The sequence below is a fragment of the Takifugu flavidus genome, chromosome 11 (genome assembly GCF_003711565.1).
Source record: "Takifugu flavidus isolate HTHZ2018 chromosome 11, ASM371156v2, whole genome shotgun sequence".
Classification (NCBI taxonomy): domain Eukaryota; kingdom Metazoa; phylum Chordata; class Actinopteri; order Tetraodontiformes; family Tetraodontidae; genus Takifugu; species Takifugu flavidus.
The window spans coordinates 12831919-12847394 of NC_079530.1; the positions used below are offsets into that span (position 1 = coordinate 12831919).

Consider the following 15476-nt stretch of genomic DNA (forward strand, 5'->3'; position numbering starts at 1 on the left):
GCTGACCAACACGTTTCAGGACCAATATTTCTTATCCACATGTATGTGTTCTATGCTGTAGCTGTGTGTCAGCGTTCATAATAATGACAAACACACCCTAAAGACGTCCCAGGAGCGCTCTGGGCCTGCAGGGCATCGGTTCCTTAACCCATTGCTCCTGGACAAGACCACATTTTAGCATACAAAGAAGCCTCGACGGGCTCCACTCTGGGTTCTACCCAAGAAAATGTCCCTTACACTGGAATATGCAAATGCATTGGAGCACTGAGTCAGGAGAATTTGAAGGTGTAGTTACTGAACCTACTGTACGGAGGGATGAGAGTGGCTTATTTTACTGGCTCGTAGTTTGGCTTCTCTGGCCAATCAGCAGAAGTTTGTCACCCTGTTTCCAGGCTGAGAGCTGCATCAAATATTGATGGTGAGAAGCATGGGGATTTACATAAGACTCTTTCAAACCATATGAACGCCACAGGAAAATCCAAATAACAATAATGACAGACTGGAACAGTTACAAGAGTATTAACGTTGCTGGATTTTAGTTTCAGGCGGTCACAGCATCTTTTGCATCGGCTCTCTGGAACGACTCCGATCTGTAATGGAGCTGAATGCTCGCCAGCCGTGTTCCTGTGAAAATAAAACACGCTGGAACTGAAGCACCATGACGGAAGACCTTTTACAGTTTCCCGCCCTTTGCGGGCAAAACTAAATTTGGATGGTTCTCGCCGCATGGTTTCGTAGATTCCGGCCTTTCAGCTTTTGGATCCTGCTCCTTCGGGTTCCCTATTTAAAAATGTGTGCTGTGCTCCGTAGTCTGGAGCACCAATTAAGTCGCTCTAAGAGGTCTGCTGGAGGGGAAGATGGTACTTTGGCTGGCACCGGATGGCTTCGATCAGCTGTTCAGATATTTATGGGCCGTGCCTCAAAGGGAAGGTGTCGATGTTCCTTGAATTTTGGCAGAGAAAAAGGTGGAGAATTGATCAAACTTTGGCTGAGCTCTGAGTTGATAGGCGCATGATGCAAGGTGAACTTGATCCTCCGCTCCCCGAGACTGTCAATAGGAGTTGCTGGCCCACTTATCGATGACCCGACTCCACTTTCTTGCTTGAGTAAGCAACCCACCCAAAACACATAGGGTGGACTGAGCTGTGTGCGAGGTGTCGATCGATGCAAAAAGCTATCCTCAAAAAATAAAAAACACAGAGTTGGTGTTACTTTGTGCTGCTCTGTGCAGTGAGGACCTCACAGGGTGAAGACACGGTGCAGCGGGTGGACCACAGAGGACGGAGTGGTCCTCTTCATACCAGGTAAAGCTCCATTTACCCTAAATAATGGCTCTGCATTTTCCTTTAGATTTATATCTACTGTTGCAAGGTTCACCTCTACCCAGCAGGATACACTGACTGGAGACTGATTTCCTAATAGGGATAATCACCACTTGTGAATATAATGACTCCATTGGGGGCACACGTCTGAATGGATACAATCAAACCGCTGGACTTGTCTTTGAATAATGAAATTTCTTTTGCTCCCTCTGTATAAAATAGGCCTTTTCAGTGGCCTAGAAATGGGGCTTGTAGAGCATGAATAATAGAACAAAGACGACCCCAGTGGCCTGTAAATTTTTGAAAAATCTATAGTGGGGAAAAATGAAATGCTCTTGTGCTATCAATATTCTGACAACCAGTGATGCGAAACCCAGCTTATTGTCATTCTCTTTGTTGTGACACACACACACACACACACACACACACACACACACACACACACACACACACACCACACACACACACACACACACACACACACACACACATGGGCTTCCAGAAACGTGACTGTTTGTAGGAAAGAAAGCGTGACTGCTGTTATCTTTAACTGATGGCTCATAATCTGACTTTATATCCACAAAAATAAAAGAGATAAATTATATTTTAGATCACGTACGAGGGACAGAGCCAGGTAAGCCGAGCTGCAGATGTGTGAGCAACGTGAAAGGATCTCAAGTATGAAAAAAAAGATCACGTTTACATTTTTATTAGGAGTCTATTAGGAGTCATTTTTATTAGGAGTTTTATTAGGAGTCTAGAAATACGAAATGTGGCGCTTTGATATTTGCAGTGAATCCGGTAGATGGCGCTGTTGTAGTGCTTCCAGGGCGCAATAGCTTTGAGAACACGACAGGATCGGCACTCGGGCATATGTTTAGGAGCGCCAGAAGAAGCAGGATTATGGTGTTTGCTCCGTCGTCGGGTTTTGTTCGGCTTTAGATGTCCGACAGCTGCCTTGCTTAGTGGCCTTGAGGATGTACGCTGCTGGAGAAGGCAACGTGTGGGACCGGGTCGGACGTCCCCACAGGGACTGTATGTGCTACCTTGGACCTCCTACAACTCTGATGCCAATGTAAGACATTAAAACTTTTAGAAACGTAGCAAGCAGGCAGCGGACACCTGTTGCGCACTCGATTGCCACGGTGCGTCGTTAAACTAAAACAATTTTAAACGTCAGCTGTAAAATACTGTATACTGTAAAATACATAGACACAGTGGCTTTCAAACGGAATATTCTGTGAATCTTATCACCTACGTATTAATTGGTTTATTTACTGTAAATTGACCTGGAATCAGACATTTTACGCACGGGTGTGGAAAACCATACCGCGCTTCGTCGTCACACATTTTCTAACACCTTAAGGACCAGTGAAGCATTGAAAGGTATAATTTTCCATCCCTCCCAAGTGCACGACTCAAACCCAGTATTTATTTTTGCTAGTGCGCATTTATGGGTTCACCTGCTTTTACGTCGAAGCCGGAGCTGTCACAAGTGTTCCTTCTCCGTCATGGTACATTAATTGGTTTCACACTCCCATTAACGTTTAATAGGAGTTGCACAGTGCATGGTAGGCTCTGCGACGATTGCTGGGTCAGTCACTTTCACTCAGTGTCTCTCACGGCGCTGTTGCGCGGACACGGGCCCAGTGAAGGATGATGATTTCTGTACTGTACCAGAGAGGCGCTGCAGGGCCGCTGGACGAGCGCCTCCGCGGCGCATCCAGCTATGAGTCTCTTGTTTTGGGCAAGGAGGAACCCTGTCTAATCGAGTCAGGCGAAAGGTTTACGCAGGGTCCCCCTCATCCTTCGCCAAGCACTTTGTCTTTGTTCCCTCTTCCCAGCGGGATGCACAAGTCACCACACGTGAGCCCGAGAAGGCTTTCCGACATCAGCCCGCAACTCAGACAGCTGAAGTACCTGGTGGTCGACGAGGCCATCAAGGAGGATCTAAAGTCCTCCCGCTCAGTGGAGGACATCAACAGCGCGTCCATAGAGGAGCGGATATTGAGAATCACAGGCTATTATGGATACCAGCCTTGGAGGGCAAGCTACACCAGTGAGTCACTTTACATACTCGGAGCTTGTTGCTTTGTGTGGGTGTGTGGATGGAGCATGATGCAACTCGATAAAGGGTTTTTGTTTTTTTTAAATAAAAAAGTATGTGAGGATGTTTGCATTGGTCATGTGAACTCTATATGCTGGTACGCAGAAATATCAGAATATACACATATCACAAAAAAGCAACAAGCGGGAGAGAACCTGTGATTTTCAGCATCTGAGGTTGTTGACAAGTGCAAAGCAACTGTAGATGAAATATTCAAATCTGCGCCATTAAGCTAAGGAAAAAGCCTCGTGAGAAACTACAGACTGATGGAAATCACCCAGCGGCATTGTTTTATCAGGCGTCTCGAGATTTTGTGTCTCCTCCTCTACAGTCGAACCTGACTCGTGCGAGAGCTCAGCAACATGGCAAAAGAAGGGAACACACAGCCAGTTACAACTTCTAATTTGCATTTCTTCCCTCTCCTCCTGACAGCTGGGTCTACGGTGGTTGCCGAGGCACCAGTGCTGGTGTTGGTTGCAGCAGCCGGTGGAGGCTGAAGCACTGGGAGCAGTTTAATCATTAACACTAAACTTTGCCAGATTGTTCTGGTCTTTCGTCCTTTTCTCTGTTGTTCCAGTGCCTTTATACAACATCAGAACATTTGCTCATTCGGGCTGAACAACCTCTGCGGCTTCATCTACAAGCGTTTCCGTTGCCGCGGCGGTCTTGACAGCACGTCAGTCTTCTTCTCGGGTGTTGCCGCTGCACTGGCTTGATGCGTCTGTCGGCCTTTCAGCTGGTAGATGGTGGAAAATTTTGCAAATTTCATATGAGCCACTGCAATATTAAAGAGCTGCGAGGCTGTTTCAGAATTCATAGGCCTATATGTAACATCTGAGCAGGGCGTGCTTCACAGGGCAGCGGCTCTGTTATGAAATTGTACTCGCTCCCTTTTGTAGAGCTCCTAATGCTGTGACAGGAGGAGAAAAGAGGATATTATATATATGCGGATTTCTTTCAGTAGCGGACTCACTCAGCTTTTCTGATCGTAACTGCAAGATCTGGGTTCTCACATAAAATATCACTCCTGTTGTTATCGTCTCCTGGAGAACTTTTTCAAACTGATTGAACACATCATTTCCTGACTGAAGGTGTAATTATGACAGCACGGAGGGAAAATGCATCCTAAAAATAGTTTTTAATTGTTGTAGCAGTCGTATCCTAATACACGAGGCTGCAGGAGTGATGCAGCTTGTATGTGATTTGGACATTTAAGCTAGAAATATTCAGAATTCTTCTTGCGATTAGAAATAAAACGATGCAGACACTCTTATATGTGTTATAACAGCCCACATCTCCCAGCAGCACACATGACCTGATGTGTCTGGATCCACTGGCAGCAACACAGCGTTTGGGTAATGGCTGCAGCGACAGGTAAAGTTGATGGCAGCCACTCTCAGAGGAAGTGGGAGGCTGTTTTGTTGAGTGCAAAGAGACGCCCGTGTGTGTCATTTACCGCTGATCTCGCTGGGTGCCATTTCACACAAAAGCCAGAGAAGGGAGAGCGGAGCTGGTCATTAGCTGTGACTCACGCGGGGGATAAAAGCTCACATTTAGCTTTGTGACTCGCGGAGCATCACAAGATTTTAGATGTGAGGCTGCTGGAGTCACACAAACGTGCAGGCTGCTGCCATGGACCCCCGTCTCTACGTGCAGGTCCAAATCGAAGTTTGGGTGTTTCTCCTGTATGTCTCAGTGCTTTTGTGCATGTTGGTTTCCTGCACTCATCACGACAGAAGCAACAGTGCTGCTGAATTATCGCCTCTTTTCAAACTATGGATGTCAACAAGGTCCTATTTCTGCAGGATCGAGTGCGATAGAACAAACATACATTCTGACACCACGTTCAGTTCTTGAGTGACATTATGCTTAAAAGGAAACCAGGGTGCTCATATTATTATGGGCTGCTCCAACAGGACCGCTTTAAACCCTGTCACTTCATCTTACACACTTCAAGTCTTCTTGAATGGAACATTTTGGCTGCTTTTTTTTACCATGTTAATTCACCTCGTCATTTACGCTTATCTTACATTCCCAAAAGTGCTCCAAATGGGAATATTCCCTTTGTGTTTGTGGAGTGACAATTAAAAGACAAAAGTGTACATGAAAACGGAAGATTCATTTGAAAGGCTCTCATGTAAAATAATAAAAGTGGCCAATGAGAATATTTTTAGCCAGTGGGGAACCTTTGGTCAGGTCGCTTCACATCACAGCACCAAAGTCTCCATCCCAAACGGCTTAATTTTGGTCTCAACAGATGAAAGCCACTTCTTCCAGCTAACTTTCCTTCTCTTCTCCTCAATCTGTCATAAATAAACGACTGGAAATGAAACATAACAATGCATATTGGGAGTCTCTCTTTTTATTTACCAATGTTCTGTCTCATTCACAGTAGTTGCAGGCATCATTTTGGCCTCCCTCACTAGTTTCCTATAACTTACATGGTGAGAATAACCTGTTCTATGTATGACTCACACTCATTCCAGTCAGTGACACTTTTTCGCACTATGTTTACTGTAGAAATTATTTTAATTCTCATTTTTCTCTCAGTTTATAGTTTTTCTTCCACACTCAAAATTTATATCCTGTCTCTTTTAGAGTTAAACATAACTATTCACAAAATGAGCTTTGCTGTTCCTTTAAAGAAGTACTACCCTGCTCCAGCTCTTCCAGGAACTTCCAGCATTACACATTAATAAGACTTACTCTGAAGGTTTGCGTTGGCCTTTCCGGTGTATTTTAATTTTTTTTAAAAGTTTAAACCCCCAGCCTGATAAATTGATGCTGTGTTCTTCCTATTGCTCTGGGACAACAATCTATCACAAATGGCCCCTCTGCTGCTGAAATTTAGAGCTCCATGAGGCGCAAAATGAGGTCACATTCTATTTCGAGCTTGGACTTTGGTGAGATGCTACAGGAGCAGGTTGTGGAGAACCTGTGCAGCCCAGTGCTGGTAGTAAAAGAACAGCTGGAAGAGGCGGGCAAGACATGGGCAGAATGGCGAACGACGAGAACGGCCACGTTTACCTCAGCAGGAGCAGCATATGAGCCTCCCTGTCGTCACGACGACAGAACAACATTAACGGTGTTTCGGCCATTCGTTTGTTACTGTACAGAGGAAGAAGTGAATTAGCTCAGTGGCCAGGCAAACTTTCTGTGCGACATCATTAAGAAAGTGGGGGGGAGAAAAATGGCGTATGCAGCAGTTCAGGATGAATACGAACATTAAATTATACCCTGCAGTCTTTCTTTTTTTTAACACATTACTTTCTTCACATTCAAATGATTATGCATAACAAACAGCACACCAACGAACGATCTTATTGCCGTGGGGCTCTCTCACCATGATGCGTTTAATATTTGATATAACTAGATTAACTGACAGTAGCATGTTTATGGAAAATTTATGCCTCAATAACTGTTTACCCTTATGGTAATGAACAGCGGAGCTGTTTTGCATCCTAGTTTCCTTTCATTGTAGGAAAATTTCCACTGTATATTGAGGGAGCCCATCAGGAAAGGAGGGGGAACCATCGGTGTAAATAGAAGTTAGAAGGTAGAAATGCCTTTTTGCCACAGGTACACGGGAATTCTTGTAGGTTTCCCCCAAGTCACTATCAAATAAGGATATATGCACAGGGGTGTCACGTGATGGTGCATAATTGTTGTAAGCAGAACCCACCGTGGTCATATTGCGTATAGATCAGAGCCTGAGTGGCTTCTTTGAGTGTTGTTGACAAGTGTCAGGTGTTTTCTCTCTCCTTGGTGTCACCAGCATGACAGTGGCTGTAAAGAATGATGTTGTGAAAGTGGCCATCGTTGGTGCTGATTCTCACCGGGCTGCGATGTCTTCCGTTTGCTTCCCATTCCCATTGGAACAGGGAACAAGGCTGGAGGGTGTTTGTCCCTGAGGAGGCTGTGCAGTTTCTCCTACAGCGCTGAATATATATACATTGTCCATGGAGGTTTTGGTCAGAGCTGATGATCGTCTCTGCAGCACTGACGACCCCCTGCAGTGATTTCCACGCACCCGTGGTGGGGTTGCAGCACCACGCTGCGATTGCGCTGCTGTTGTTGCTTTCAAAGGCTCCTCTGCAGGCTGATTTTTGGGTTTGGCCTTTCGGAGCAGCCTCACGTCATGCAGCCTTTTCGGGGCTGTTTTCACAGTTGCAGCTTTTTTTTTTTTTTATCCATCTTGAGCTTCTGAAGGCCAAAAATCTTGTGGCTTATATTATAGAGCACAGAGCCGGTGGAGAAGGAGGGAGCATGGAGTGATAGGCAAACTGGGGGGGGGGGAGTGGGCTCCACTGGGCCTGGAACCTGCCTGGCTTCATTCATCTGTGTTATAATCAAAATGATTATAAAGAGCACAGTCCAAATCAAGAGGCCACTTTTAACAAGTGTATTTAAGGCTGCCCCCCCTCCTACCCCCCACCCCCCAGCAGCTTCTGTTATGTAAAAGCACATTTATTATTGAGAAGGATGCATATGAGCTCCTGAAGTCCACCTCTACGAGCTCTTGTCTCTCGCCCAGCTTCAATTTCAGTTTAAGCAAAGGGGGGTATTTGATAACAGAGCTCATCTGTGCTGTAAATGCCACACAGGGGCAATTTGCTTTAAGCGTGCACACCTTCCCCCGGTGCTCGTGTTGTGAAATGGGGGTCCGTCCACGTCCACCCTCAGACCTGTCCCTGTCTTATTCCCCTCTCCTCTTTTATCCGTCATTAATTAGAAGTCATGAAGTGATGACTCCTGCCTCCCTGTAATTAATTCCAGGGTCTTCTGTGACCACATGCAGCGCATCATTGCCCGTGTCTGGTCGCAGGAGAACAGAGTGTAAATTGTTCTGGGCCACTAATTAGAAGGCTTATATGGAGAAGGACTGATTGATTTTGGCTTATGTTGCTGAAACCCAGTTCTTTAATTAGCCTACCTCTTGCTCAATTACAAAACTTTATACATTTCTTTTGTCCAGACAGATACAAAAGCAGCAGGGAAATGAAGGATGGAGATAATACGATCTCTGACCTGCAGAGACAGAGAGAAAGCTCTAAACCTCTTACATCTGCAGTAAGTCTCAGCTGTTGCTCATCCCATATTAATCCTTGTTGTTCTCCAGAGACTGGATCTATGACTGAAATCTGCTCCCTAGCAAAGCAAGAGTTGCTGTAGAATCCAAAACTAACAGTGACTAATTAGAGAAGACTGAGAACACAGGTTAAGAACTGGTTATTCCCAAATATGGGGAATCAAAACAGTTCTACCGGGGTTAAACCTTCTCACATTAATACTAAATAAACTATTAATGAACACCTGCGGTTATTGAACAACTCAAGGTTTTGGTCAATTTCAACATGTTTGTTTAATTTTACAGATAATAAGTTTGGTTTTGGAGCAATTCCCATCGCCCTCTTTGCAAGTAAGATGAGAACATCCATGAATTATTTGCAGTGATTAAGCTGCCACCCTTTTCTCTTGCTGTCTGGATCAATCTCGAAGCGAACGATGTGGTTTTTCTAAACTCAGAGAGCATTGAGAGGTTTCTTGCTAATGACCCAGTTGAACGTTATTTAATACGTTGTTTAATACCGCGCATGCAGGCAAACGTGCACATCTTTCTTCCAGGCCAAAGATTTTTGGCTCAGGTACAATAACCTTGGTGCACATATAGTATATCCAACTTTTTCTGATATTGCTATTCAAACTACTACCTTTAATGGTACTTGGCAGATTTCTGACAAACATATACAATAGGATTAAATTGCAGCATCAAATTACCATCCCTCATTGTGAAAATCTCGACTGATAACAAACGCCGCCTGATTATCTCATCTGTTCGGTCACTGTTTACCTCCAATTTTCAGTCCTTTTCTTTTTCAAGGGAAAAGCAGGTAGGGAGGCGGCAGAGGGAAACAGTGTGCAAATATGTCTTCCAGCCCAGCAGAAAACCCCCTAATGAGCTCCTGGAGATTAATTTGGAGTTGGTTTCTGTGGGCTGGGACGAGAGACAAACAACCCGAAGCGCCCGAGCATGGCGAACGGAGATCAGGCACAGCCCTCAGATTTACCTGAGAGATGTACAAATTATGCTTCGTTTCACCAAAAAATGGTGCAGCCTGGAACAAATCAGAAGGGAGAGATGATAAGACAAACCCCCAGGCGGGCTTGGTTTTACCATTCTGATTTCTCTTCATGCGCTCTCACCAGGCCTGGCAAAGCCTCCTCGCTATCCTCGCCATTGTCATCGAACAAACCCCTAAAACTGAACATTTTCGCCTTATTTCCAACCAGTATCCATCCAGTTATGCTTAATTATGAGCACTGAGCTGTGTAGTAACAAGGTGACCAGGCACCGTGTTCTTTAGTTCTGGCTGTCTGCTGCTAGTTTCCGGGATGGAAACACTACAACAGAAGCAAATTTGGACCCTTTGGGGCAACAAAATGAGGTGCTTTGAAATTTTACATGTATGTACATGCATTTTAAACTTTAAACTATTTTTAAACTGCATAGAGAGTGAGTGTTTAACTTTAATGCAGTGCACCTATAAGGTGCCCCTAAGTGGAACTATAGGATCTATATCTGATATTTAGAAAATGCCTACATGTCTGGAAAGCTTTGAAACGAGATCTACAACATCACATAAAACCTGTGTTTTCACACTTTTCACACGGGTCAGTAACTCCGCTAAGTAGCTGATTTGTCCCATCGGTGGAGTTTGTGCGCACACGAGCAGCTGAGGGCGAGAGGCTTGATCGGAGAGGTGGTAATAACCGCACTAGCGCTGCCGTCTGTGGGAATGGAGCTCAGAGGAAAAAATCAAATGGATAAGTCTATTTCAAGATGACAGACTCCCACGCAGCCTTGGGCCTATCAACTGTGATAGTCCAGCTTCCCGGAGTCTCCTTATTGGAGAGACCAACCCTGGTGATTGTGGGAGAGCGGGGAAAGGGTTTAAGTGCAGCGGTCCACTGTGACAACAACACATTTTATATTTCCATATCTACTGGTTGGATTGTTTTTGAAGGAATGTAATGTGGACTAACAGCAGCTATTGTTACTCAGATCACAGAATTATATTAAACTATTTTTGGCTGAGCCCTGAAGAGATGAATAATCCCACTATCTCTCCACTGAGGATGGAGATTTCATTACCAGCGTGCAACGGGGTGAGCGCATGATGAGCTTTTCGTTCTGTCAGACATCTGAATTCTCTTAAAGTCGCCGGGACCAGTTAGCAACTGTTGAACACAACAAGGGCTTCACATTTGCACAATAGCACACGAATGTCATGTTTTCCCCTTTGGTTTATTCTGGCCTTTAAATGAGTGGTAACTCAAGGGGTCTGCAAAGGGGAGAGTTATTACAGCCGAGGGAGCAATGTCACTCTGAGTCATTATTCTAACCCCCAGCCCCCAGCGTACAAAGTATTCATCGTGGGGTCAGGAAATCAGGCAATTAGGGAGGCTCTGGACGTGGATGAGAGCCGACAGCCGATGGGGGAGCACGGAACGCGCTGGGGAGGCCTGGACCTCTCCCCCTCAGGGAGATGACTGGTCCACATCGCTCAGCCCACTATGTGTATGGAACAACCACTTAGTCGTGCTGCTTATTTAAATCAAGCCAATGCACAGGCCTCCATTTGTCCGAGTACTTAAACGCCGAGTACTTAATAGCTTCGCGCTTAAGGATAAGTGCTCTGACAGAGTTGTTTTTGAGTCAAAAAAGAGAAATAAAATTAGATCAGCATTTGAAAGCTTTGATTACTGCATGGTAAAACGGAGGAGGCTGCAGCTTTGAATATCCATTTGCTGTGATGAACACGTCATGTGTTACAGCACCTCCACACTTTTGCTGTAATTACTGGAATTAATGTTGTCATTTGTCAAAACGCCACTTTTCCCTGATCTGGAACATAAATAGCTGCACATTTGTCAGCCTGATGAACACACGTTCATTCTTAAATCATCTAATGAACAAACAATCTCACAAATGCAGCTTTGACCATTCAAATTTGGACTTGGAGGTGAATGAGAGTCAGAGTTTCTCTCTCCAGACGGCATGTACGCGGCCCGCCCTCGTCCTCTGAAGGGCCTCCAAACACCTGCTGCATGTGTGATTAGTAAGACAGGAAACCGGAGTGATCAGAACTGGTTTTATCTGCCTTGAAAGCAATCGGCCCGCCGCTGCCTTCGACCGGAGCGCTTCAAAGATAGCTCTGCGGCAATGGAGGGATTATTCAGGGCCAAATGAGCCTCCCTCTGCTCTGCATTCACCAGCACGTCCATATTGTTTATGCTGGATCTGCCAACTGTAGCCTGTGCTGGTATTGGAATCTATTCCCCGGCTTTGAAATATTAACCACTAAGTGCAGAATCTGATGGCTAATTTTTTTTGTCATCATGTCACTCTCGATTATGCTTAAGCAAATTCATCCATTTCAACAAATTGCTACATATTTAACGCAGAGGTCTCGATGTAAGTACGACAGGTTTTTTTTGTTTCCAAACCCCCTTGAGCGCTGCCTTTCCATCGCTGCTGAGAAGATGGAAATTAGGTTCACATTTCTGGGCCAGAGCTTTCTTTATTAGCGGGTTATGCCACTAAATAAACAGCTGCAGGAGAAGTCTGCCAGAGAGGAAGGCTGTCTGCAAACTTAATAACACAGGTCAGGTCTCTTGCACGACCACACGAGTTAAAGCATCTTCTCACTGCTGCTGCAAGCTGTTCAGAACACATCGGGTCTTAATCTTGGCTAGTCAGGGGAAAATCAAGGTCTCCCCTTCGTGGGTCTGTACAGGTGTATAAGGAATGAAAGATATAGCTCATATTGATTGGACGCTTAGTCTGCTGCACTTCTGTCGTTCATCCAGTCTGAGATGCAGGAAAAGTAGGCTGTTCTAAATATGTTATGTTTGAAGTCTTATTCAGGAATAACCCACAAAACAAAACAAAAAGATAAAACAAGTGTTACACAATGAACACCAGGAGTTGAAGTTATTGTGGATGAACATACTCACCAAAGAATGAAAACTATATAGGCTGCAAGAGCGGATGACGATTTTTCATAAATGCAAGATGTCATTTTGGAAAAATAGTCCCATTAAAAGTAGATCTATTCATCCCTAAAGTATGTAAAATTATGCAGAAAATTAGTATAATTGAGAAGCATTAATTATACTTATTAATTTGCATACACATGTAATTATACACAGAACACTGTCTGATAATCTCTTATTATATTTTGAAATGGCGTGCAATCGTTGCAATTTGCTGAGAGCAGCTACTGTGGAGTATTTTTGGAGTTAGTAATATAAATTTGTATTTTACACGTACATCCCACGGTTTTATTGCCGCCATGTAGTTGCATCAGCTCGGTTCTGACCATGTTTTCATATATCTTCACCATAGTACATGTAGTGATAGTGCCCCCTACAGGCACAATCGAGCCTATGCAACGTCAGCATGGGCGTCTAACAACGTGAGAGGAAAGAAAAAACATATTGTGTTTTTAAGAAAATCAGTCTATTTTCTTTCAAAATATGACAAATAAAACCATTCAACTGCAGCAAGATAAATACAGATGCCAGATTTAGAATTACAACACACCATAAAAGGAAGGTGCGTTTGAGGCGCACGGATGTTTTTTTTATTAATTATAAAAATGGACGTAAACTTAAACCCAACCGGGGGGAAATTAAATCATACTTTTGTAATAGTCCATGAATGGATGCATAACAAATTAAGTAGTGTTACTGTAGAGCGACAGCAGAGGGAGCTATAAGGGAGGACAAGATTTACAGATTTTTTTAAAGATATAAATAAATATATATTAAAGTCAAAATGATTAAGAAGAATGTTATAATTATAGCAGTGTTTCTCTGTGTTTGTTTTGTTTGTTCGGGACATGTGTGGACCAGGCTCTTAGGGGCCAACCACATGACCAAGCTCTGAATTTCAATTAGCATGCAGAGGTGCATAAATTTACTGGAACCTCACACCTTTGCAGAGGTGCCAATCACCAAAATAGAGTGAGATAACCACAATTATTTCAGCACTTTAACACCTGTCGTCCATCACTGACTGCAGCTGGGCTAAATGCAGCATTTGGGTGGAACGTTAGACCTCTCAAACACTCGGCGGCTCTGCTGATCTGTCTGCAAATGTGTGAAGGGGAGCTGGTGGAAAATCATTTAAGTAGAAATCCTGAAAGAGCTTTAAATATTCCGGGAGCTGTGCAAGATTTAATCTATGTCTGCAAAGCCAATGCAAGTCTAAACTGCTATGTAGTACTTTAGTAACGGTTAAAGTGTTCTGGCACTGTTGACTTCATCGCACACCCCAGGGGGGAGACCCGCTGAGGCCATTAATCCAGAAGATGTTGCTGGATGAAGCCCCTAGACAGCTGCCTGCCTAAACACACACGAGCTGACGCTCCGCAGATGTGTCAAACCCGGCAAAGTTAATTCGACTTGACCTTTTTGGTTCTTGAAACAACCTGTTATTAGAACTCGATGACACGACCGGCCTCAGCCCGCTATCCTGCGCTGTCACTCCGAGGGAGCCGTGATGGAGCACCAGAGCTTTTGGTTTTGTAAATAACCTTCAGGTTCAGCATCTACCGCTCAACTGCCAGGTTTTTATGGCGCTCAAGAGACAGAGGTGGCCTGGATGCAAACATAATTCACCCCCCCAAAATATGAAATATGCTTTCGAGTTAAACACTGCTTGTATTTGAATTAATAATTATCACAGCAGCATTAATATTGATTGCGAAATTGATACTAACTGAACTATATCAGTGTTTTTTGTTGACACTGCTGGAAGAGCTCTTTTTGCATAAAATCAACATAGTTTCTGGTTGAAACAGAACAGAAAGAAACAGGAAAAGGCACTGATATTAGACCTACAATCAATATACAAACAATGACTGACTAATATGATATGGAGTAACAATGTGACAAATTCCCTGTGTAAATATTATGCTCTATACATTGAGACGTTCTTTATTATTTGTATTAAGCAGTTGTATTGTGGGACAAGGAATTGATTTCACATGAATCCAGATCAGCCTTGGAGTCGGACCGGAAGGAACGAGTTTGGGTGAGAAGAGAGGAGAGTTGCGCCGCCTGTGCGCCTCCAGGCTCCTGCAGTCACATTCACACAGCTGATGAACGAAAGAATTTCAATTTTTCTGTTGAAGCGATGGTAAAATTTGACATTTACTTCGCAGATTTGCTGCTCTTGTGTTGCTGTGCAGGCAGATCAGCTTGTTTGGTCTCCATTCGGAATGTTTCCCTCTGGTGCAGTTAAATACGCCCCGTACACGGAGGCCTGAACGCCTCTCATCCCGGGTCAGCTCCTCTCGCTATCTGGGTAGAGAGGCTCGTTCAAAGAGCCGTGATGCGGCTGCAGGAAGCCTTTTACGCTTTTCACACAGCTCATGCACACTTGTCTGTATTCATAAAACGGCACGGGAACACATGCTCGCGAGAGTTTTCACGCCGCGCCTCGGAGCGCGGATTGGTTTGATCCTCCTCCTCTGTGCTGGCAGATAAAAGTCTCTGAGTCATTGACGGGGATCTTTTCATGATCTCACCCACTTCACCTATTTCTACCTCCCTTTGTCAGTGAACGCGTGCGTGCACGAGACAGCTGCAGACGCTGCGAAGCTCAAACGACTCCCACAAAAAAAAATAAAAAAAAATCCCGACATAATTCACAGGTGACGTGTTTATAACGTTGATCTGCCTGATATCCTGTCCTGGAAATCATCAAGAGAGTGAGGGTTCCAGCAGACCCAGCTGCTGAGGGACGCAACGGGCCTGGGCAGAGTGGTATTTTAGCATCCCCTGTCCTAGTTAGGCTGGGTAGGGGATTCTTTTCTGGAGTCAGAGGTAGAGTAGGAGCAGTGAATAATTCAGTGCCGCTTCCTTGAGGCGCGTTCCCACTCGGCGGCTTCTACAGGCTCAGGCAGACGCACGCGTTTATGTCTTTAAAGGCATTAGCGCGCTGTGGGAACGCGGATCAATACTGCGCGAGGCAGAGG

General features: G+C 44.6%; 1 protein-coding gene across 1 annotated transcript in view; it reads left to right on the top strand.

The window, feature by feature from the left end:
• Positions 1-2170: 2170 nt before the first annotated feature.
• The window catches only part of slc35f3b (solute carrier family 35 member F3b), a 29934-nt gene continuing 16628 nt past the window's right edge, over positions 2171-15476 (top strand). The window contains exons 1-2 of the mRNA XM_057048007.1: positions 2171-2397; positions 3167-3381. Of these exons, the coding sequence (XP_056903987.1) occupies positions 2300-2397; positions 3167-3381 (313 nt within the window). The 5' untranslated portion in view covers positions 2171-2299. The remainder of the gene's footprint in view (positions 2398-3166; positions 3382-15476) is intronic.